Source organism: Lithobates pipiens, unplaced genomic scaffold, assembly GCF_037356315.1.
Source record: "Lithobates pipiens isolate NorthernLeopardFrog02 unplaced genomic scaffold, aLitPip1_a1.2 Scaffold_13, whole genome shotgun sequence".
NCBI lineage: Eukaryota > Metazoa > Chordata > Amphibia > Anura > Ranidae > Lithobates > Lithobates pipiens.
Window position 1 is genome coordinate 16,274,544 of NW_027507718.1, and position 22,475 is coordinate 16,297,018.

The following is a 22,475-nucleotide window of genomic DNA, read 5'->3' on the forward strand; positions in this document are numbered from 1 at the left end:
ACTCAGACATTGAAGGGAATAAAAAGGACCCAGATGGCATGTTAGAGGAGGCCATGAAAGATTTCTGACACGGCCTCCTATACACTTGTTACAGCTTCATGCAATTTGCTTGCCAGTGTTAATATGCTCGCCAGTGTTAATATGCTCACTTCTGTCTCGCCTTGCACCTTTTGGAGAGACCTGCCAAGTCCTGAGACATTCCCCATTCATGAACAAATGTAATGGGCAGTTTGATTGGGTCAGTCCAACTGTGAACAATTACTGAGCTCTATCCGTTGGAAATACCGGTAGTTCATAAAAAAGTGGACTGTTCCAGTATTATTGTACCCACTGACATTGGTCCTTCATTCAGAGATTGTACTGACAAAGTTTAAAATGTTCTTTAAGTCTCTAGTTACTCTTGCAGACCCAACTCTGCAACAAGCTGTTTCTGCAATTTGTCAAACTGCTGCTAATTGGCCTAGGGTGATGAACAACCAAGATCCTGTCTTCAGGACCATGCTTTGATAGAGCACTTACAAACCTTAGCCTCTGCTTTGCTCTTTTATGTTGATGCTCTAGAACAGGGGTCTCCAAATTGGCGGCTCTCCAGCTGTTGCAAAGCAAGTCCCATCATGCCTCTGCCTGTGGGTGTCATCCATGTAACTGTCAGTCTTGCAATGCCTCATTGGACTGGTAGTTTTGCAACAGCTGGAGGGCTGTCAGTTTGAGACCCTTGCTCTAGAACCAACAAATCTCCAAAATGGCTCAAATTTCTGTCCATGTGAGCAGACTGTCTGGAAATCCGCTTTAAGAACCTCAATCTCCCTATGCTTCTATCCAGCCAAGCAAGGAATTCCATACCAAGGCACATTTTTAACCTAGCCTTGACAATAGGAAAGTAATTTCTACCATACCAATGGAAGGTAATAGAAGATGCCAGCCTATCAGACTAGGGAGGAATGGTCTAATCTCACAGTTCAGGGAACATGGTCACCCAAGGAAGCAAAGCTCTCCATCAGCATCTTGAAGCTCAAAGCAATTAAAAGCTAACCCCCCCCCCCCCCTTTTTCTTCTCCTTCTCCTCCTTCTCCTTCTCCTCCTTCTCCTCCTTCTCCTCCTTCTTCTCCTCCTTCTTCTCCTCCTCCTTCTCCTCCTCCTTCTCCTCCTCCTTCTCCTCCTCCTTCTCCTCCTTCTTCTCCTCCTCCTTCTCCTCCTTCTTCTCCTCCTTCTCCTCCTTCTTCTCCTCCTTCTTCTCCTCCTTCTTCTCCTCCTTCTTCTCCTCCTTCTTCTCCTCCTTCTCCTCCTTCTCCTTCTGGACCAAGGGGAAGATGTTGGAGATGGAAGGTTGTAGATATCCTGGCCTCTAAATTCAACAGGTTACCTCCTTTTTGTGGCTAGGACCAAGGATCCTCTGGCACGGGTATTGAATGCCTTGATAATTCCCTGAACTCAATTGAGGCTAATGGTTGTTATTAATTATTTTTTTTTTTTTCTTCAGTGCACATTTTGCCTCTCATGGTTTGTAAACTAGAGCAAGAGAAGAAACCTGTGATTCTCAAACTATCCAAGAACCTAGTACACGACAGACTTGGACTTCTAGGAGATGTTTAGCCTCTTTCAAACAGGCCTCCGCTCCACTGTACTGCTCATTTACTGGCTTTAATTGCTGTTGAAGCCCATGTCTTGAGAGACAAAGGGGTCTTCGTTTCTGTTCCCATATTGCTGAAAGCAATGAAAACCACTAAAGAGAAATCTATTTTACCTGGCAATCCTTTTGCCTAGTGTAAGCACAGGCACAACTCTAGAAATGACTGCAGTTTCGCCTTCCTACAAAAGTACTCTTAGAGGTTTTTTTGGAAAAGCATTAACATAGCCAAAACCTGTCCCCTGACTGTGCTACCTCTTAAAAACCTTTATTCAAAGGTGTGTTTTGGCTCGAACCATCCTTACAGAACCCTATGCTAAATTGAAACATCAGTTTCTCTGCCCTGCAAAAACACCTTTGGATGATATCCCCTAGAACGTGTCCATCTTGGTGGCTATCGCATCAGTCAGAAGTCTGTCCTTGTGGAGAATGAGAAATGACTCCTTACAAAGGAGAAAGTAGTCTTGCGTCTAAAACCCTCCTTTTCAGGCGTTGTCAGCCTTCCACTTTTAATAAAGACACCATCCTACATCCTTTGTGCCTTACTCCTAAGCACCCTAAGGAGATTGCTTGTTACTGATTGTAAGCGGCTTCTATCTTGAAGAGACAAGTTTTTCCTGCTCTCAGGACCTCGCAAGGAACATATTTTTTTCAAGATCCATTGCTAGGTGGATTAGATGGCTCCTCGAGCTTACCTATGAGATAAAGCACCAGGTCAATGGTCTTCTGTCCATACTTTCCAGTCCTTGGTGGATGCAGATTTTAGCCACAAGGTTATTGCAAGCGAACTTAGTCATGTATAATGCTTATCGTTGCACCTATTGGTACAGTTCTGTTTGTCCAACCTTCTCATTTACTGTTTGGGAAAGCCCCAGGGTCTATAAATATCAACCCTGCGTCCTGTACTGTAAAATTTAAGATAAAGTATTTATACATCTTGGAATACAGGAGACGGGCCACCCTTCTGTCTTGCTTGTGTTTACATCCAATTCTGATCAGTTTATGTTAAGGTCCAAAAAACAGAAAAGGGCCACAGACCTTTTTTTTTTTTTTTCCCTGGACCTGGTCAAGCTTGAGCTTGGAAACGATTGGATGTAAATGGCCACCAAGATTAACAGTTTCTAATTGGGTCTGCCTGACAAACACTGAAAAAAGGTGCCTAAACATTACGTGTGTGTGTATGTATGTATGTGTATATGTATGTGTGTGTGTGTGTGTATATATTAGAACTTAAAATTGATAAAACATAATCAAGCCAGCTGATGATGCTTAATATTTTAATGTTAAGCTTACTGAGCAATTGAGTCTACATTTTGAGGTACAGGATGGGCTCCTTATTGTTGTAGATTTGAAATATTTGATAGTAAATCTAGTCAATGTATCACTCCATCCAGAACCACACTGTTTTTGCACTGATCGTTCACTGAAGTATAAATATTCTAAATCATTTTCCCTGTAGAGTGCTTGCAGTGTCACAGATTGAAGTATGTTTTACAATAAGTGGAAGCACAGATGTTCTGACTTAAATTGTGTAGTCGACAGAGGAGTAGTATGTAGCAGAGAAAATGCTTCTACGTTGATGGTTTCTACCTCTAATTGTTTTCTGTACCTCAAGCCAAATCAAACCATATTTTATTTTTTGTAAAAGTTGCATAGATTGAAGATTGTGGTCTATTTCCCCTAAAATGCATCATGGATTTAATATGGTATTTTTAAAAATCTATATAGCTTCAAAATGAAATTATGTAGGTGTTAATTACAACACTATTTGCTGATTTTATTAAAAAAAACAAAAGAACAAAATCCACCTGCCTCTCTTCTCTCACTCTTAGGGCTTACTCGTTCCATGTTACTGCAGATGGCCAGATGCAGCCGGTCCCATTCCCTCCTGATGCTCTGATTGGCCAAGGAATCCCTCGGCATGCACGCCAGATAAACACACTAAATCACGGGGAAGTGGTTTGTGCAGTAACCATCAGCAACCCCACAAGACACGTCTATACTGGTGGGAAGGGATGTGTCAAAGTCTGGGACATCAGCCAACCTGGCAACAAAAGCCCTGTTTCTCAGCTGGACTGCTTGGTAAGTGTACAGAAACTTTTGTGTTCTAGGGTCCTTGGAGACTGTACAAGAAAATGACTTTCTATTCTTTAGTGGTCTTAAAGCCCAAGAAACCGATTTTGCTCTGAAGAGCAATGTTTTAGTCTAAGTGATATAGAGAAGGGTTACCAAAAGTGTGTGTGGTGTGTGTGTGTGTGTGTGTTTTTTTTTTTTTTTTTTTTTCCTTCCTAAGCTTTAGTTACTGAACATTCTTGCACCTCTTGAGTTGCTAGGTTATACATCTGCACTCTTTATGAATGGTTCTTACTTCCTCTGTTGTATTTGTATTTTATGTTACACAGAATATAAAGGAAAACTTGGATGATCAAGCGGTAGTTTGGAATATCTTGAACTGCAAGGAGGGTGGGGACAGAACTAGTAACTATGGTAGTGAGATCCTGGCATCAGCCTAAATTGACTCCTCATCATGCCCACCTGATACTGAAATCACTTTTATGTGAAAGAACACTTTAATGAGTTTATTTTTTAGTGTGCTTACCTAAAATGTTTAATTTAAAAGCATACATGTATTGTGTGAGCTAATCACCACTTTAAAGTCAATGCTACGGTCTTCAATCTACTTAACATTATAATCTAAAACTGTGCAGTGCCTGAGCTCTGCTTTCAGGAGAGATCCATTTTCGTACAACAGTCATCTCAGTTGTGTGTGCATGTTTGCTTTATGTGTTTGCCAAGTAGGTGGTTAAAAAATTGTTGGTTGACGGTTATGAAAAATAATCTAAGGACTTAACGTTGCTATGATGAGTGTTTACCCAGGCTTCTACAGTCATTCACCTACAGACTGCTTTTGTTATTAAATTGAAGGACCGTACCTGTGCAAATACTGTTGTACTATTAATGACAGTAGAATTATAAATACTGAAAAGGATCTGTTATCGTCCCTTCCCCCTAAAGAAGCCCATAACTGTTCCATAGCTAAGATATTATATTATAAATTATAGTTTATTCCTTTTTTGCTTTTCGAACCATAACATTGCTACCGCATAGCACTTTGGAAGTTGTAACCAATGTACAGCTCTCTTTAAGGACATTTGTGGAATTGTAATTTAGGCTAGGAAATATTTCTGGTGAAATACTGCTGGGTAGAAAAATCCCCCATCATACTGCTGCAACTATTTTCCCCTGTGCTTACTTAAACCCTTACTTAAGCCAGCTTCTGAATATCTAGAATTTTCATATTTGCTTTGTGTGTGCGTGCTTTGATAGGATCTGTCTGCTTGAAATGGATCTGTTTACCTTTTAAGATTTCTACGGTCACAACATACTCTTTCATCTTATAACATCATCATTGTAATACCAATAATAGCAATAGTTATTTTTGGCAATACAGTGTAAGCTTACTTGAATCATTTCCTTTCATGTTGATAGCCAGTAGACGGACAGCACTCTGTTTCCACAAATTCCTGTATTCCCTGCATGCTTTGCAGCTTCTATTCTGCTGTTTTCTTTTCATTTATAAGGACTACATATTGACTAGTACCTTTCTGCTGGAAAGTTGATTCCTGTACTGACTGACTCTTAGTTCAGAGGGCAGGCCCTATGAAATGTGTGGCATGACCATGCCTACTCACAGGGCCTAGTCAATGCATGTCAGCGTTGAGAGAAGTGTGCGTATTTTTACATCACAATCTTTCAGATTTATAGAAATAGGCCAGAAATTGTTGAATACAATGTGGAAATAAATAGTTTAAATTTTGATCAGAAATACTCTTGAACCTGTAGTTCAGTATACATGATGGGTTCCACAACATACATAATATAAATAATCATTAGAACTTTATAATGCTGTTGAAATAGTCATAGCTGTGTACCTAAGAAAGTGTTTGTCTTCTCGTTCTAGAACAGAGATAACTATATTAGATCCTGTAAATTACTCCCTGATGGATGCACTCTCATTGTCGGAGGGGAAGCCAGCACGTTATCCATATGGGACCTGGCAGCTCCCACCCCTCGTATAAAAGCAGAGCTGACATCATCTGCTCCTGCCTGCTATGCTCTGGCTATCAGCCCTGACTCCAAGGTCTGCTTCTCCTGCTGTAGTGATGGCAACATTGCAGTGTGGGACCTACACAATCAGACTCTTGTAAGGTATGTGTCAAAGTGTGTTTTATTCTTACTTGATGGGAAAATTTGTTTAATTCAACATTTTGATTGGTTTTGAGAAAGACACCCCCCCCCCCCCCTACTAATCTTTAATGTTAAAGATTAACACTGTTAAAGAACATTAACAACTGTATGTGTGTGTGTATATATGTGTATGTGTGTGTGTGTATATATGTGTGTATATATATATATATATATATATATGTGTGTGTGTGTGTGTGTGTGTGTGTGTATATATATATATATATATATATATATATATATATATATATATATATATATATATATATATATATATATATATATATATATATATATACATATATATATATATATACACACACATATATATACATCCACCCATACCCCTTTGTAGTAAGCCCGTGGATGGTACCTTTGGCTGATTGGATGCTGATGAGCTTTTGAGGACATGCTTTTTATAGCTCTTCCCCACTCCATGAATCCTTAGATTTATGCTAGTGTCCTAAGGTGATGGACCTTTTTTTCTCCTATGGAGATTTCTCTTCGTATCTATCAAAAAAGCTGACGTGCATACAATCTGTTACATTTTTTGGTACAGTTCTGTATCCTGTAGGAGAAAGGTAAATGTAGTATTTTGTCCCTTGCTAGTGTTTTCCAACCCTAGCTATGAAGTCAAACCTGCTCTCCTTTCCTCCTGCGGCAGTCGGTTTGACAACAGCTATGAAGGACATGGTTGATTCATAGCTGCTGCTTGTCTCGGTTGTGGACACTTTTGACAGACCAGCAGCAGCAAGAGGCATGCATAGCATGGCAGGTCCCTCCCCTCCATTTGAATGCCACTGCTTTTCTGTTAAGTGTTCACAGCCAAGACCAACTTCAGTTGTCACGGTCTCCATCAAAGCTGTTGGATCAGCAGGAGACAAGGGCAGGTCGGACTGCATAACTAGGGTTAGAAAACATGGGACAAGATGCTACATGTACTTTGCTGCATAGGGCACAGAACTGTAGCAAAAAATTATGCAAATGACTCATTCTTTTGTACTGTAATTTTTGGGAGCTTCATTTCATTTAATTCTGCTTATGGGTCAAATTGAAACCTAATATTTAAATCTTATACCTGCATATACCTGTGCAACAGTTTTAATGATATGATTTAAAACAACTATGTTGAGACATAAACAGCAATTGCATTGTTTGAAAACTGCATTCTATGCTCAGGTGCACCTTAGACATGCCTTTCTAATACTGAGAAAATGCAAGATGTCCATTAAAAAAAAATAGACCTGTCACCTGTAGTTGGGTTTTTCAGATTGAATAATCATGTAAATGTCTCCCACTGCTTGTATTAACAGGCTTCCAAATTTTTCAGGTCTTAGCGTGAGCTCAGTTTAGGCCTTGCCTAATTATTCAGTATGTCTTTGCATTATTGCATATTTAAGTATTTTCTGTTTTCAGGAGGAGCTAGGCAATTGTCTTTAATAGTAGGTTAGCCCAGAAGCCAGATTAATCTTTAAAAATGTACAGATATATTTATATGGCCTTGCTAAAGAGTAATATCATTTTATGGGATGGGAATGCTGACACTATGTTCTTGAGAACTGACCTTTAGTATTTTATGTTCCATGACCCTAGCAGTTGGAATTTCCTAATACCAGCAGCGAATGCCAAAAGGGTTAAACAAGGCTTAGCACGGATTTTTATTTAATTGCTCTTAGAGCTAGGTTGTATGTAGCGCACAGCTTTTGAATCCTATTAGGTTGGCAACCCTGCCTGTGTAGGAGTCCAGCAAACTATTCTGACTGGAATAAATCCACAAGGCTTTACAGGCAGTTTGGCAGGCACATGACAGATTTGGGACTCTGATAATTCTCCTCCCAACCTTCAGATGTAATTTTAAGCACGCACAGGCAGTGTCCTCTTGGCATGGCCTTCTGCAATTGTTTTTATCCATTTAAAATGCTATGAATTGGTTACTTATGCCATATCTATACATAGGAAAATGCACTTGGTGTGCTAAAAATGGAGTTGGTTAACCACATGCTGACCAGTTGTACTGCAGCAGAATGGTATGGCTGGGCGAAACTACGTTATGTGGCCATTAGGGAGCACACGTGCTTGCCCCCCGAGCCGATGCGAGTGCCCGGCGGTCTCCATCACCGCCGGTGTCCTGCATTCGCTGCTGAGATACGGAGAACCCGGAACTGTGTGTGTAAACACTTTCCGGTTCTCTGAGGGGAGAAGTGACAGATCGTCTGTCCATACAGTGTAAAAAAACGCAGTTCGCCACCATTACTAGTAAAAAAACTAAAATAAAATTATTAATCCCCTATTTTGTATATGCTATAACATTTGCACAAACCAATCAATATATGCTTTCAGTTTTATTTCTTTACAAATATGTAGAATGCATATCAGCCTAAACTGAGGAAAAAAATAGTTTTTTATATATATATCTTTCGGTGATATTTTTATTATAGCAAAAAGTAAAAAAATGCTTTTTTTTTTCTTTTTCAAAATTGTCACTTTTTTTGTTTATAGCGCAAAAAATAAACTGCAGAGGTGAACAAATACCACCAAAAGCTCTTTGTGGGGGAAAAAAAAAAACATCAATTTTTGTTTGGGTGCAACATCGCAATTGTCAGTTAAAGCGATGCAGTGCAGAATTTCAAAAAGTTCTTCCGGGGCAGAAGCGGTTAATGGTAACAGCAGTACTCGCCATATAAACAAATTAAATGAAGAAAGTGTTGTGCTGTCATAAATATGATATGGTGCGTCCTCAATATGATATCAGAGAATGAAATGCAGGGGAAAAAAACACTGAGAAGTCCACCACAATAATTAAAAAATATTTAAAAGAATATTGTAGTGAAGTGAATATCCCAAAATCTGCAAGAGTCCTTTAAAGAGGAAGTAAATCCTGATGAGTCTACTTCCTCTTTGATTCCCTGCAAAGGTAAAGCATAATGGACTACTATGCATCGCATAGTAGTTCATTATGTGTCACTTACCTGACACAGGAGCCAGCGAAGTCACCGCTGTCCCCTTGTGTACGGAGCCTCCATATTGGTGGGTCTCGCTGCTCCGGCCCTGTCATTCGACGGAGCTGCGATGACGTCACTCCCGCGCATGGGAACCGCCACTCGCGGCATATCGCCTTTAACAGCGGCGTGCTCAGTGCATGCGCAGTAGACAGTGGTGCCTGTCTTTTGGCAAATATCTCTTAAACCGTGTAGGTTTAGGAGATATTTCTTTGAGCTACAGGCAAGCCTTAATCTAAGCTTGCCTGTAGGTCAAAGTGGTTTGTAAGGGTTTACAACCACTTTAAGTGAAGAAAAAAGTAGTGTCCTTCCAATTATCAACAGGTGCAACACCTGTGCTCCCCAAGGGATAGGACAAAATGTATCTTACCAGAAGGCCTGTATATGCATTAGTGAGTACTTTTACTTTGGGTATATGCCTGCTTTACTGTTCAGCCTGTTTAGGGATGCCAGTGATGCATGCATATATTGGTCTTATAGGAACCTCAGACCTGATCTTTGATCCAGGAGAATGGAGTTTTATAAAAATACAGAGAGCTCTCCACCATGCTTTCCAGAGGTCTTAACAGGAACAGAAAGTGAGGTGAACGTTTACCCTCTAGTTCCTGCTGACCACTTCCTTCCATAGACCTGCTTTATTGCACAGACCTGCTTTACTCTGAGTGGAGTCTCTGCTGCTCATGCTGAAACCGCATGAGCAGCAGAGACTGCAGTCAGAGTAAAGCAGGTCTCTCCAATATAATGAATAACCCAAAACTCCTGCGTTTTTGAGAAATAGCCATGCAATAGATTGGAAAGAATGGAATGAAACAGTCTAATCAAACCACCATGTCAGCTGTGCTGCCACTCATAACAGGTCCAGGGGGAACCCAGAAAACTCTTAAAAGGAAAAAGAGGGTGCACCAGCCTTGCGTATTACCTTTGCAACACTTTAATGTACAAAGGATAAACATGCATACGCACAAACAAGTAATGAGTCAAGCATATAGTGTAAAGTGCATCATCCAGCAAGATCAGCTGGCCAGTAACATTGGTGGCATGTATGGTCCAAAAGCGGGTGTCTCCTCTTCTTCAGAGCTAAGTTTGTAATGCTGGTAGATGGTCTTTAAAGGATACTTGTATACTTGTATTAACAAATTGGCCTATGTGATTGAAAGCCCTCCCTCCTGTGGGAGGGCTAGTGCAATTCCTTTATATATACACACATATATCATTCCCCATTAGGGACAGATTTTCCCAGCTACAATGTGCATATTCCTAGATTTATGTATACATAAACACAAAAAGCAAAGTATCCCAATTCATATAGAAATGAAATAAAATAAGAAAATATAAAGCAGGTCTTTGGGAGTAAGTGGTGAGCAGGAACTAGAGGGTAAACGTTCACGTGTTCATCTTAAGGCCTCTGGAAAGCATGGTGGAGAGCTCTCTGTATTTTCATAAAATTCCATTCTCCTGGATCAAAGATTGGGTCTGAAGACCTATAAGACCAATATATGCATCACCGGCATCCCTAAACAGGCTGAACAGTAAAGCTGGCATGTACCTGAAGTGAGGGGTGATTACTCACTAATGCGTATCATTGTGGTGAACTTTTCAGTGTGTGGGGTTTTTTTTTTTCTTCATTTCATCCTCTGATATTGATGAAGCACCATATCATATTTGACAGCGCAACACCTTTTCTTTGATGCCATAGGACTGCAAATGAACTTTCGCATTTATACAAATTCTTAATGCCGTCACTTCCCCCCCCCCCCCCCCCCAATAATGAAGAGCATTTCTGATGTACATGTGCATCCTGTTCTATGTCTGCATGCACAGCTTGTATTTACATAAGTGCTGCAGCTGATTGACTATATAGGTTGAACACCTGGTGAGCAGAAGCATTATTCTGTAAGGACTGATCTAATAGCCCGTGTGCAAGGGCTGTAGGTCAAATACTGATTCTGATAGTCATTGTAAAGTCCTTGTTTTATAATAAAAAAAAGTCATACCTGCTCTGTGCAATGACATTGCACAGAGAGGCCCTGATCCTTCTCTTGTGGTATCCCCCCTTCGGTGCTCCTGGCTCCTCTTCTTGGTGTGCCACTATAGAAAGCCAATTCCTACTGTAGTACACCTGCAAGCTCGATCCCAAGCATTGCTATCTGCGTCTATAGACAGACTTCAAAGCTTGGTCCTGCTCACTCGTCACAGGATTTGACTGACATTGGCTCCCACTGCTCTCAGCAAAGCCTGTGAGACCAGGGAGAAGAGAACCACTACAGATGGGCACAGCGATGGATCGGGCTCAGGTAAGTCTACGGGGGGGTGCTACACATACTGAAACATTTTCTACTTTAATGGAGGGGAATGCATGAAGGCAAAAAAGTTTAAGCTTTACAACCACTTGAATGGATTAATTACAAAGGACTATGCTTCCTCCTTTTTCAGGTTATTTTAAATGATTGCCACTGATTGTGTAATTAAATTATGTATAACTCTCTGCAATCCTTAACCTCTACCACGAGCAGCTCCTCTGGTCTCAGTCGTGGATTTGCACAGGCAATACTTTTCTGCGGTGCATAAAAGATCAGTAGTAGCATACTAAAAAGAAACCTTTACTGAAGCAATCTGTAGGCTGCCATTGCTAACCCAGTCTTTGGAAAAACTGCTTGACAGGCCATTAGTCAAATCCAGCAATATCTATACTCCCTGTAACAAAACATTCCTGTCAAGAGATCGGACTTCACTTTGACCTTAACCTGCTATTTTCTTATTCTAAGTTAGTACGCGGTGTATTAAAACCAATGGCGGACAGGCAGCTAGCTTTCTAAAGAGGTCTTTTTTTTTTTTTTTTTTTTTTTTTTTTTTTTTGCATCCCATCAAGTGTACATACTAGTCCTTTGTATGATTTGATGAATTGCAGGTGGTACAGGCACATATGCATTATACTTGATATTTCCATAAGTACTACTGAGGAGTTAAAAATGTTAACATAATTTTAAGACATGAGTTGTTGCCTTCCATCATTTTGCAACTCTTGCTCATTTTAAAATGGGCACCCACTTCAAGCACTATGCACCCACCATTTTGTAATCATTTCAGTATGTGATGATGCTGTTTTACTTTTTTGCTGTTATCAGGTTAATAAGACATTTGACACATAATTATCACTAGTAATTAGTTCCATTGGTCTGGTGGGATTGTGAAAAATTTGATAATGGTTGATTTTTTTTTTTCTCTGTGTGAGGCATGTTATTGCAGACTTGATGGCAAAAGCCTTTTTGTTAGAAGCTTGCGATTGCTAGCCATTTGAATTAACCAGAGTAATACCTGCTGTTAAGAACTTGTGGGTGTATTTTAATTCTGCAAGAAAAAGGAGTGTTGTTCCATTTCACTAGATTTACAAGAGATGACACATGTAGGGAAAGTCCAAAGCTAACAACGCAGCAGTGTTTACCTTGAGTACTGGCAGGAAATCATTATTCAATCTTGTTTGTCTTATCAGGCAATTCCAGGGCCACACAGATGGAGCCAGCTGTATTGACATTTCTAATGATGGTACCAAGCTTTGGACAGGAGGTTTGGACAACACAGTGCGATCCTGGGACTTGCGCGAAGGACGACAGCTACAACAACATGACTTCACATCGCAGGTAAATGCTGTGGTTTTCATTTTCTGTAAAAATGTTTTTTTTTTTTTTAACACTTGCTTTACACACATTTGAATTAAGGGAGCTTATAGACTGTTTAGGTGTGCAAGAATGATTCGCTAACTAAATGCAATGTGTACTGTAGAGCAACACTATCTATTTCAGGGCTGACACTATCATGTATATGTGAGCTCCTTTATTAACAATTGTTTTGTGAGTGTGTCTGGATGTAGTTTGAATGGACTATAAGGCAGGCCTCCTTCGCTACAAAGGTAGAATTCAGACTTTTTTTTTTTTTTTTTTTTTATGTCAGATTTATCAAATTGATAATGGTGTATACCGGGTTCCCCAAACTTTCTAAGCAAAGGGTTAGTTTACTCTGTTTCAGACGTTAGGGGTGCTGGACTTTGGCCAGCAGAAATATATACACTTTTTTTTTTTTTTTTTTCATGGAATCAGTCAGAGCAAACCGTGCCCTATCTTTTGTTATTGCGGGGGGGGGGGGGGGGGAATTGTGCCCCGTTAGTCAATGAGAAATAGCACCCCACTGTTAATTTCAGTGACAGAAAATATGCCCCATTGTTGGTGTCAATGGTATGAATATTGCCCCAAGGGCTAGGTAAAGTCAAGCAAAGGGCTGCAGTTTGGAGACCCCTTTTTGTATACGGTCAATGGAGATGCTCTCATGCTTCTGAAGGGTTTTTTTTTTGTTGTTTTTTTTTGTGAAAAACATTAACTAATTATACACTGGTGGCAACACCACTGGCCAACAGAATAGCCTAACATTTTAGATTGCTGTGGTGATGCACTGGTAGTGCTTTTTGTGCTTAACTTTTTTGCTTTCCAGATTTTACACTACAAATTTTTACTCCTATTTATAATTTTAATATAACCAAAATAATTTTGCCTTATTTACAGACCATGTGACAAATCTGCTTAAAGTTGATCTCTATTACGATTTGCTACATTAACATGTACCCATTGATTGTGCTGTATAAACTGTAGCCCCAGCTACATACAGTATACAGCACTGTGTTCTGGGTGAGATGAGATGTTGTCTCACACGTGGAACAAAATTGCATCGGGCTGAGCAAAGCTCAGTTATTCACAGGCAGTGAATGTGACGTCATTAGCCCACCCCACATTGGTGTAGTGAGCAGTTTGTTTGGGTTAGTTTGGCCCAAACAAACTAAATTGGAAAGTAAAGTTGGAGATCCACTTTAAGCAATTTAATGTGGTAGAGCATTTTTTTTATTTTTTCAGTTTTTTTTTAAAGAAAAAAAATATTGGTAACTTTTTATTAACTTAACAGCTTTGGTACACACCTCTTTCGGACCCATTTCTACATCCCAGAATATTAAGAAAAATAGAAAAAGCTGTCTCACAATTACGCAGTAGGATAGAATAGAGATCAATAGTTCTGTATGGAGCAATGGATTGTCTGTTCTGACTGGCAGACTGCAAAATACAATGATGAAATACATGTGGAAACTGTCTCACCTGCTAAAAAATGTATAACTCAAGTTTAACTTGGATACTCCTTCCAGGCACTAAACAAGATTCTGTTTTACTAGACTACAGTCAAAGCAATGCAACTGGGTGAAGTAAAAGCAGCTCAGGGATTAGGTCAGCTTCTCCAATTAGCAAGATCCATTTGTAAGGATTTAGAGTATTGTGCAGTGTAGTAAAGCCTACCTGGCTTACAGCACTGTCAGTTCCCCTCCAAATCATAATGCTGATGTGCAAGGCACTACTGGCAGCTGTTTTCTTTCAATGGGGTTCTATCTGCATACTGTTTATATGAAATTACAGTAGGATGAAAAAAGCATTCCCATAAAGATCTCTCTGCTCACCGTCTTCCAGCAAGACAATGTTACATCATATACTGAATGCATATGCATGTTGGAAACTGAGTGCCTTGGCTCCATTCTTTTTTTTGTGCTCTGATTTAGTTGAAACTTTTTTGTCTTGGCTGAAAACGTCCAAGCTTGTCAGGTAATTGCCCTCATAGGAAGTTCACTGCTTCTGTGCTCATAAACTGCTTGACTGTCCTTTTTATTATTGGCCTGTACAGAGAATGCGATTCCTCATGCGAGTACCTCTTTTCTTATGTTTAGCCTTTTGATTTTTTTTTTTTTTTTTGAAACATTCTTTGTTTTGTTTTATATTTAGATCTTCTCCCTTGGGTACTGTCCAACTGGGGAATGGCTTGCGGTAGGAATGGAAAGCAGTAATGTGGAAGTCCTGCATGTAAATAAGCCAGATAAATATCAGCTGCATCTACATGAGAGCTGTGTGTTGTCGCTAAAGTTTGCATATTGTGGTAAGTTTAAAAAAAAAAAAAACCGAGACATACAGGGACAGTAACATTCATTGGTGTGTGTGTGTGTATATATATATATTTTGTTTTTTGTTTTTTTAGCTCTCCTAGAAGCCAGCAGAATTTTTGCAGAAAAAATGGCTGACGCTTGTAAGTGTCTAAAGCTTTTAGATTTTACAGGCATCAAGCTCTTGGGCGTTAATTCTAGCCAATGAAATTAATGCTAAAAATGGCGCCTGAAAAACATCTCTCCTGCGGTCTCAGTATGAAAGCCGGAGGGCTTTCACGCTGAGGCGATGCGCTGGCAGGACCTACAAGCAGCACCTTTGGAGCGGTGTATACAGTGTGAAAGCCCTAAACCAGTCCTGCCTATTGAAATTAATGGGCACCACTGCCGAACCACTGGCAAAACGCCACTGCAGCTTTGTGGGTCATTTTAACCCTTTTTCAGCCCACTAGCGGGGATTAAAAGCCCCACAAAAATAGTTTTGCTGCCGACGCCCCAGTGTAAAAGGGTCCTTAAAGCTCCTGACACAAAATGTTGCTATAACTGCCTGTATGTGCATGAACACACACCAACATGGAGGGGCGTTTAGACACAGGAAAAAAAGTCAGACACCCCTAGAAGCAGCTGTAAAAACGTCCAGTGTGCATGAGGCCTAAATGTGACATGTTCTAAAACAGGAAAATGGTAGGGTAGTTTCTTTAGCCAGTGTGTAGGTCAAAAACAGAACCACTTTTATTGAATGCCTCTGTCCTACAGTACTTTTGTTTTGGCCAAAGCTACAGTGCTAACCACTACACAGTGGTAGGTGGTGGGTAGCACTCTCACCTAGCAGTAAAAAGGGTCGCTGGTTCGAATCCCAACCATGACACTACCTGGAGTTTGCATGTTCTCCCTGTGCCTGCGTGGGTTTCCTCCGGGTACTCCGGTTTCCTTTCACACGCCAAAGACATGCAGGAAGGTTAATTGGCTTCTGTCCAAAATTGGCCCTAGTATATGAATGGGGACCTTGGATTGTGGGCTCCTTGAGGGTAGGGACCGATGTGAGTGTACAGGGATAGGGACACACTATACAATTGTAGAGACACACTCAGGTTGAACTGGATGGACTGGTGTCTTTATTCAACCTTACTATGTAACTATTAAGGTTTCTTTCCAGCCCGTACTATTGAATATACATTTGAAGCACTTGAACTGATTTCCCAAAAGAATGGTAAAAGCTGGCACATAATCTTGTGATCTCCCTGCGCTGCTGTGATTTTATTTTTATTTTGTTTGTATAGTATAAATAAGGTAATGGGTACCTCCTTACTCTTTAGGCTGTCCATGATTATACCTAACTACTGATGCCTACATTTTCCTGGGCTCTAAAGTATTTAACTCCTGCATCCCCTTTACACCTTAAAGTAGTATTATACCCAAAAGCAAATAGTTTATATTATTGCAGCTTACCATTTCTTAGATGTGATGGTTGCATTTGTGTTTTTTTTTTTTGTTTTGTTCCGGCTTTCTTCTGTTTTCATCTATTGATCCAACCAGTAAGTCTGTTTTTCAACAGAACAAGTTATCCAGCAGAATGTATTAGCTACAGAGATGAGGGATGCTTACAATGATTTATCCATAAAGGAAAAAACTGCTGAATATGCATGTAAACTATTAGCTGGAGTTCAGCTTCAATTTGTTAGTGTATTTAAAGTGCTAGCACATCTAACACTCCCCCCCCCCCCCCCCCCCCAGGCTGACAATACTGCTGTCCAAAGGTGCCCCCCTATGCCCATTCATTGAGTTGGGGCACTCTAATATAGGAGGTGTTACTGGCTAGGTCCCAGGGCAAAAAGCCTAAAATTATGCAGCCTCAACATCTAAGGATTGGTAAGCTGCAATAATACATTTTTGGTTTAGGGCAGTGTTTCTCAACTGGGGTGCCGCAGAGAGTTCTCGGGTGCCACGGCAAAAGGGACAAGCTGTCCCGACCCTGTATATTCAGATGTGAGAGTGATCCTGTGTTAATACCTGTATAGAAATAGGTAGAAGAGTGCAGCCTGCACCTCCTCCTGGCTGTCTCCTCCTCCCTGCTATTATCTTTACAAAAGTTTGCAACCTGGAAAGCATCTACAGTTCTTAATGCATATTTTAACAGCAACAAGCTATCTAGTTGCACTTAAATCGTGACAAGCTGATTCTCCCTCTTTGATGAGCTGGGATGCCAAAAGGGTGGAATATCTTGCAGCCTCCCTTAACAACTCCCTGGACAAACGCAATAAGCTTGGGGAAATGTGGCATGTTATGGATAGTATTTCCTGTGTTCACCACAGGTCTACTTCTCAATCTGGGTGGTGGAATGCACTGGTTCCAGGTGGAGGCTAGAGGACGTTGGTTACTCAAATCCTTTTCTTTTTCCCCACTCTGTTTTCTCCTTTTGCCTAAACTTTTTTCCAATTTTTTACCATACCTTTCTGCTTCCTATGTTCCACATTGGGTTAACCTCATTCATAGGCTACATCCATGCAGAATGCATCTTTTCTCATGCTGTGACTAATGTAGACCACTGTGCCTTGCTGATTTAACTGAACCAAAGCTCAACATACAGTACATGACTGCTTTTTCTTGTATTTTTACCTAAAAGTCTAAACTACCACCTAAAAATCTAATTGATGCCTTGTTATCTCTGAGCCTCTTTCGTAACACTTTTTATATATGCAACATGGGATATTGGGCTTGCATGCTTGGCATCTACTGTGGTCCTGTTTTTTTCTTTTAAAAATCTTAGTGGAAAATAAAGGCAAAACTTAACTCTAAACCTACTCTCAGCCACATTCTCTAATCCTTAATCCTTGCCCTGTAAAGAAAATGATCTCTCTATACTTAACTCTTCTGCAGCTGCTCTGGTCCAGTCCCAGCATCAGCGGGTCCTTCAGTGTGCTGGAGAGGCAGTCGACAAAGGAAGCCCCATAGTAACTCCTATGGGTGATGTCCCTTCCCAGGCATTTCTCAGCCTTTGTTGGCTTTCTCCTGCACACAGAGGGCACTGCTGAAGACCTGACCGGAGCGACTTCAGAACAGTTAAGTATAGCAATCTTTTCTTTACAGGGCTAGATAGATTAAGTTCCGACTGTGGTTGAGCATAGTAGGTTTAGTATTAGGTTTTTCCTTTAAAGTGATTGTATTGTCTTCTTTTTTTTTTTTTTCTTTAAAAATAACAAACATGTTCTACTTACCTGCCCTATGTGATGATTTTGCACAGAGCCCAGATCCTCCTCTTCTCGAATCCCTCTTTTGGCTCTCCTGGACCCTCCCTCCTGTCGAATGCCCCCACAGCAAGCAGCTCGCTTTGGTGGCAGCCGAGCTGCAGCTCCTTGTGTCCATTCAGACACGGAGCCCCAGTTTGGCCCTGCCCAATCTCTCTCCTGATTAACTGATTTTGACTGCAGCGGCATCCAATGGTGTTGCTGTTGTGTCTCTGGCAATCAGGAGGGAGAGTCATCGACGGCCGAGGCACTCGTGGGTATCGCTTGATAAAAATGGGGCTCAGGTAACTATTAGAAGGTGCAGGGGCAGCTGCTACACACAGAAGGCTTTTTATCTGTATAGAATGCATTCAGATAAACATTCTGCCCTTACAACCACTTTAACTTCCACTTTCATGAAAAGATCATTATAAAAAGTATTACTTTGCTGGAGCAGATTTATTGGTCATATTTTCAGTATACTTTAGTGTTCAGAATGTGACATTTTTTTTTTTTTTGGCTCAGGTAAATGGTTTGTGAGCACAGGGAAAGACAACCTTCTTAATGCCTGGAGAACACCATATGGAGCGAGCATATTCCAGGTAAGTGTTGGCATATATGCATTTTGTTTTTATTTTATATACTCTGGATATAAGAAGTGTGGAATAATCTTTGGTGTTGCATTTGTAGTCCAAAGAATCCTCATCGGTGCTGAGCTGCGACATCTCTGCAGATGATAAATACATCGTCACTGGATCAGGGGACAAGAAGGCTACAGTGTATGAAGTGATCTACTGAAAGACTACATAATCATTTTGTACAAATTATCTGGGCCAAAATATACTTTTGCATATCAGTAGGATGAACAAGCAGACTTTTTTTTAATCCAGATTATGAAATTTTGCCTGTGTATATAAAGAAAATGCAATATGGACTTGCCGTATCTCCTACCCATGTGGATATGACTGCCTGGAACAAGCTGAAGTCAACATATAATGAACATATGTCTTAATATGTCTGCTGAAAACTTTTTTTGTTTGTTTTTAAGCATCTATTTTTGTCTTACATTTAATGTGACTCTTTTGTGAGCTCACGGATATTCTCAACATGGCAACTTATCAGATTCTTGAAATATAAGGTTCTGTGCTTCGTAGAATTTTATTTTTTATTTTTGTTGAAGGTCAGTTGTAAAAATGTACATATATTTGTTTTCCTACAGTAAAGTCTTTTAGTACCAACAGCATTTTTATTTTGTAACTGTCAATATGTAAATGGATTTTCATGGTGTATATAGGATTTGTAATTACTTGCATTTACCGAGGTTGTGACTGTCTATTCTTTTACTACACTGTGATAGGTCTAGTCAAGTTGTAAATGTTATTTGATATAGCAGATGCACAGTAACTTGACGCCTGATTAGTTTATATAATTCTGAATCCTGCAAGTCTGAAACCTCTTTCTCTAGACAGTATTCTATCCTCATAACGTGCTCTTGTAGTGTGACTGTCATTTTTATTTTCAAAACATTTCTTTCCATTTCACAAATCTGACTGTCGATACAGAATTTATGAAGAACCGTTTTTTGAAGTGTATGTATATACAATTAAAATGCCTTTCTAAGAGGATTAGGTGTATACACTTTTTATGTTTTGTTTCCATTCTATGTAGTCAGTCTAGATGGGTGCCGCCATTTTACGGCATCCTAATCAAATCTCTGAAAAAGTGCAGCCCATGGGAACATCCTCTTCCTTTTTTTTTTTTTTTATTATGGTCTTTAGTTTTCTCGAATACTAAAAGGTTTTTCCACTTCTGTGATTAACAAATGATAGACAAGTCCCTGTAAATAGTTTATGCAGAATTATTTTGCTTCTGTTACTCTGGTTTATTCCTTTTTTATTAAGCAGATAAATATGATGAGCCTGCTCAGTATTTCAGCCATGTGTAATTGGCTTCTTGTGGGTCTTAGAGCCCAAAACTTATTGTGCTGCTCCTCCCTCTTTAAATATTGCATCATCGTTTAGAATGATGGCTGTTTAGCTGCACATCCACCACACACCTGATCTATTTATTTTAAGATGAAAACATTTAGTGAGCAGCAAACTTTGCATCATATTGTAAGCCTTCCATAGAGTCCATTATGAATGTTTTTCTAAAAGCAAAGACTTTCGGTTTCTGTTAATGAAGTCTATACTTCATTATTATGTCTGAATAAAACATAATACACTATTTTCCGGTATTCACTTTTTTTTTTTTTCTTCCAAAGTCCAAATGTTGAAATTAAGTTTTTAGTTTTATAGCGTTATTTTATTGAAAAATTTTGCAGGCTGAGAAATATGTATCATAATCATTTTGTAATATGTTGAAACATGATGGGTATAAAAGTGCTTGTTAATGCACACAGAATTTGAACATGCAAAGTATATGATTATTCAGCAATTTTTTGCGAGTGATTGGTTCCTTTTAACTTTGATATAAAATCATAACTTTTGTCTTTAATATGTTGAGGGGTTAGAATCTGTAAGGCTGTTATGACTGTCTGTCCCCACTAAGAAGATCCACCCTTCTTATTTATCCTAGTGATCATCGTGTCTCATACAGAGATGGCAAATCCCAATTTTTCACAGGATCAGAAATCTTCCAGAGGGAAACCTGCTGAAGTGACAGTTGTCCCAGAGGCTATCCCTCTATTTGGAGAATTTTTTATTTTTTTTCTGTTGTGCTTAAGGCGGAGGTCCACCCTAAAATGGACCTCCGCTCATCGGAATCCCCCCCCCTCCGGCGCCACAATCGGCACCTTTCAGGGGGGAGGGGGGTGCAGTTACCTGGATAATCCAGGTAACTGCACCCACTTCCGGGCTAGCTCTCTGCGGAAAGGGGCGTACGTTACGCCCCTTTCCGCAAGCGCCCGCCCCCTTCAGCAAGTGCCCCGCTGCCTGCTGGGAAACACACAGCTCCCAGAGGCAGCGGGGACCGTCCGGATTGCGCCGCGCGGCTCGCGCATGCGCAGTAGGGAACCGGGAAATGAAGCCGAAAGGCTCCATTTCCTGATTCCCATACCCAAGATGGCGGCGGCGGCAGGACCCGCCAGACGAGCGAGCGATCGGCTTCGGGTGCCGACATCGCGGGCGCGCTGGACAGGTAAGTGTCACTATTTAAAAGTCAGCAGCTGCAGTATTTGTAGCTGCTGGCTTTTAAAAAAAAAAAAAAAAAAAACGCGGAGTCCCGGTGGACTCCCGCTTTAAGACCGGAAGTAAGGGCAAAACTCCCCTGATATGGGGGAAAAAAAGATTAGAGATGAGCTTGGGTTTGTTCGTTTCTCCAAACCCACATGGCCAAGCTTGCAAGGAAGCTGTCAACTGTAATGTACAATCTTCTGCAGAAGGCATTCCTCACCCTGCAGCTGCATGTATACATGCCCCCTGTATATGTGCAGCTTTGGGGCAGGGAGTTACCCCACCCCCCACAGATGACTGGCCCATTACAGATGACAGCATCCTGGTGGGGGTTGGAAGAGCATCCAAATACGCACGTGCTCCTCAACAAAGACCACAAAAAACAACCCAACAGTTGTGTTAATCATTCCCCCTAGTCTGTATAAAGAAAAATAAATGTCATTACATACACTTAACTGCATCTGCAACGCACATAATAAAGTCGGTTAACATTTAAATTTGTGGCAGTATGAACAAGCATACCCGCTGCACTTGTAGCTCATCTCCAAAAATGTGGCCAGTTGTATGACATTCCTTATGTTACTAATGATTGCAGCTGGAAGCACTCGTGTCCTAAACATTTTTTTGAACATTTTATACTAAGTCATGTGAAATTATGACCTGAAAGTCAACTCTTTACTACTAAAATAAACTGTCAAAAGTTGCATGCAAGGTGAAAAAAAGTACACCTTTTAATTGTCAGACCTCTAGCAAAAGAACTTTGGTTTCTGATACTAACATGTTCATCTAAAAGGAACCAGTATGGACATTGCATGAAATCTGTTCTTGCACCGAAAGGAAATACTAGCTCAGTGCCTTGCTGTAAGGCCCTAAGGAAGTCTGGCCCTGTCTTTTACCTGGGTACAGTGCTTATAACTGACACTCTAGGCTAAAGTACTGAAAGGGGGAAAATTGTCAATTATTAACATTTCATGTAAGCTGGTAGTACCTTTTAGTGCCTGCCTTTGGACACTATTAAATCATAGCTATGGTTAAAATGTAAAATCCTTTACATTTCCACATTATATTTCAATTATTTCTAGCCTACTCCTATCCCATGAACAATGATGTAATTTATAAACCTACTTTAAGATCCCCACACATTTAGGCCTCAAGCATCCCGAGTGTTAAAAAGCTGCTTTTAGGGGCATTTTTCTTTGTTTGGCAAATAACTGCCTGTGTATATTAACCTGTGTCCATGCACAC

General features: G+C 40.3%; 1 protein-coding gene across 4 annotated transcripts in view; it reads left to right on the plus strand.

Annotated features, from left to right (window-relative positions):
* The window catches only part of LOC143973955 (transducin-like enhancer protein 1), a 76,554-nt gene extending 56,271 nt beyond the window's left edge, over positions 1-20,283 (plus strand). For all 4 annotated transcript variants that reach the window (XM_077474876.1, XM_077474877.1, XM_077474879.1 and 1 more), the window contains exons 15-20: positions 3,460-3,709; positions 5,589-5,836; positions 12,362-12,509; positions 14,679-14,829; positions 18,583-18,659; positions 18,748-20,283. In XM_077474876.1, coding sequence (XP_077331002.1) covers positions 3,460-3,709; positions 5,589-5,836; positions 12,362-12,509; positions 14,679-14,829; positions 18,583-18,659; positions 18,748-18,855 — 982 coding nt within the window. In that variant the 3' untranslated portion in view covers positions 18,856-20,283. The remainder of the gene's footprint in view (positions 1-3,459; positions 3,710-5,588; positions 5,837-12,361; positions 12,510-14,678; positions 14,830-18,582; positions 18,660-18,747) is intronic.
* The last annotated feature ends 2,192 nt before the right edge of the window (positions 20,284-22,475 follow it).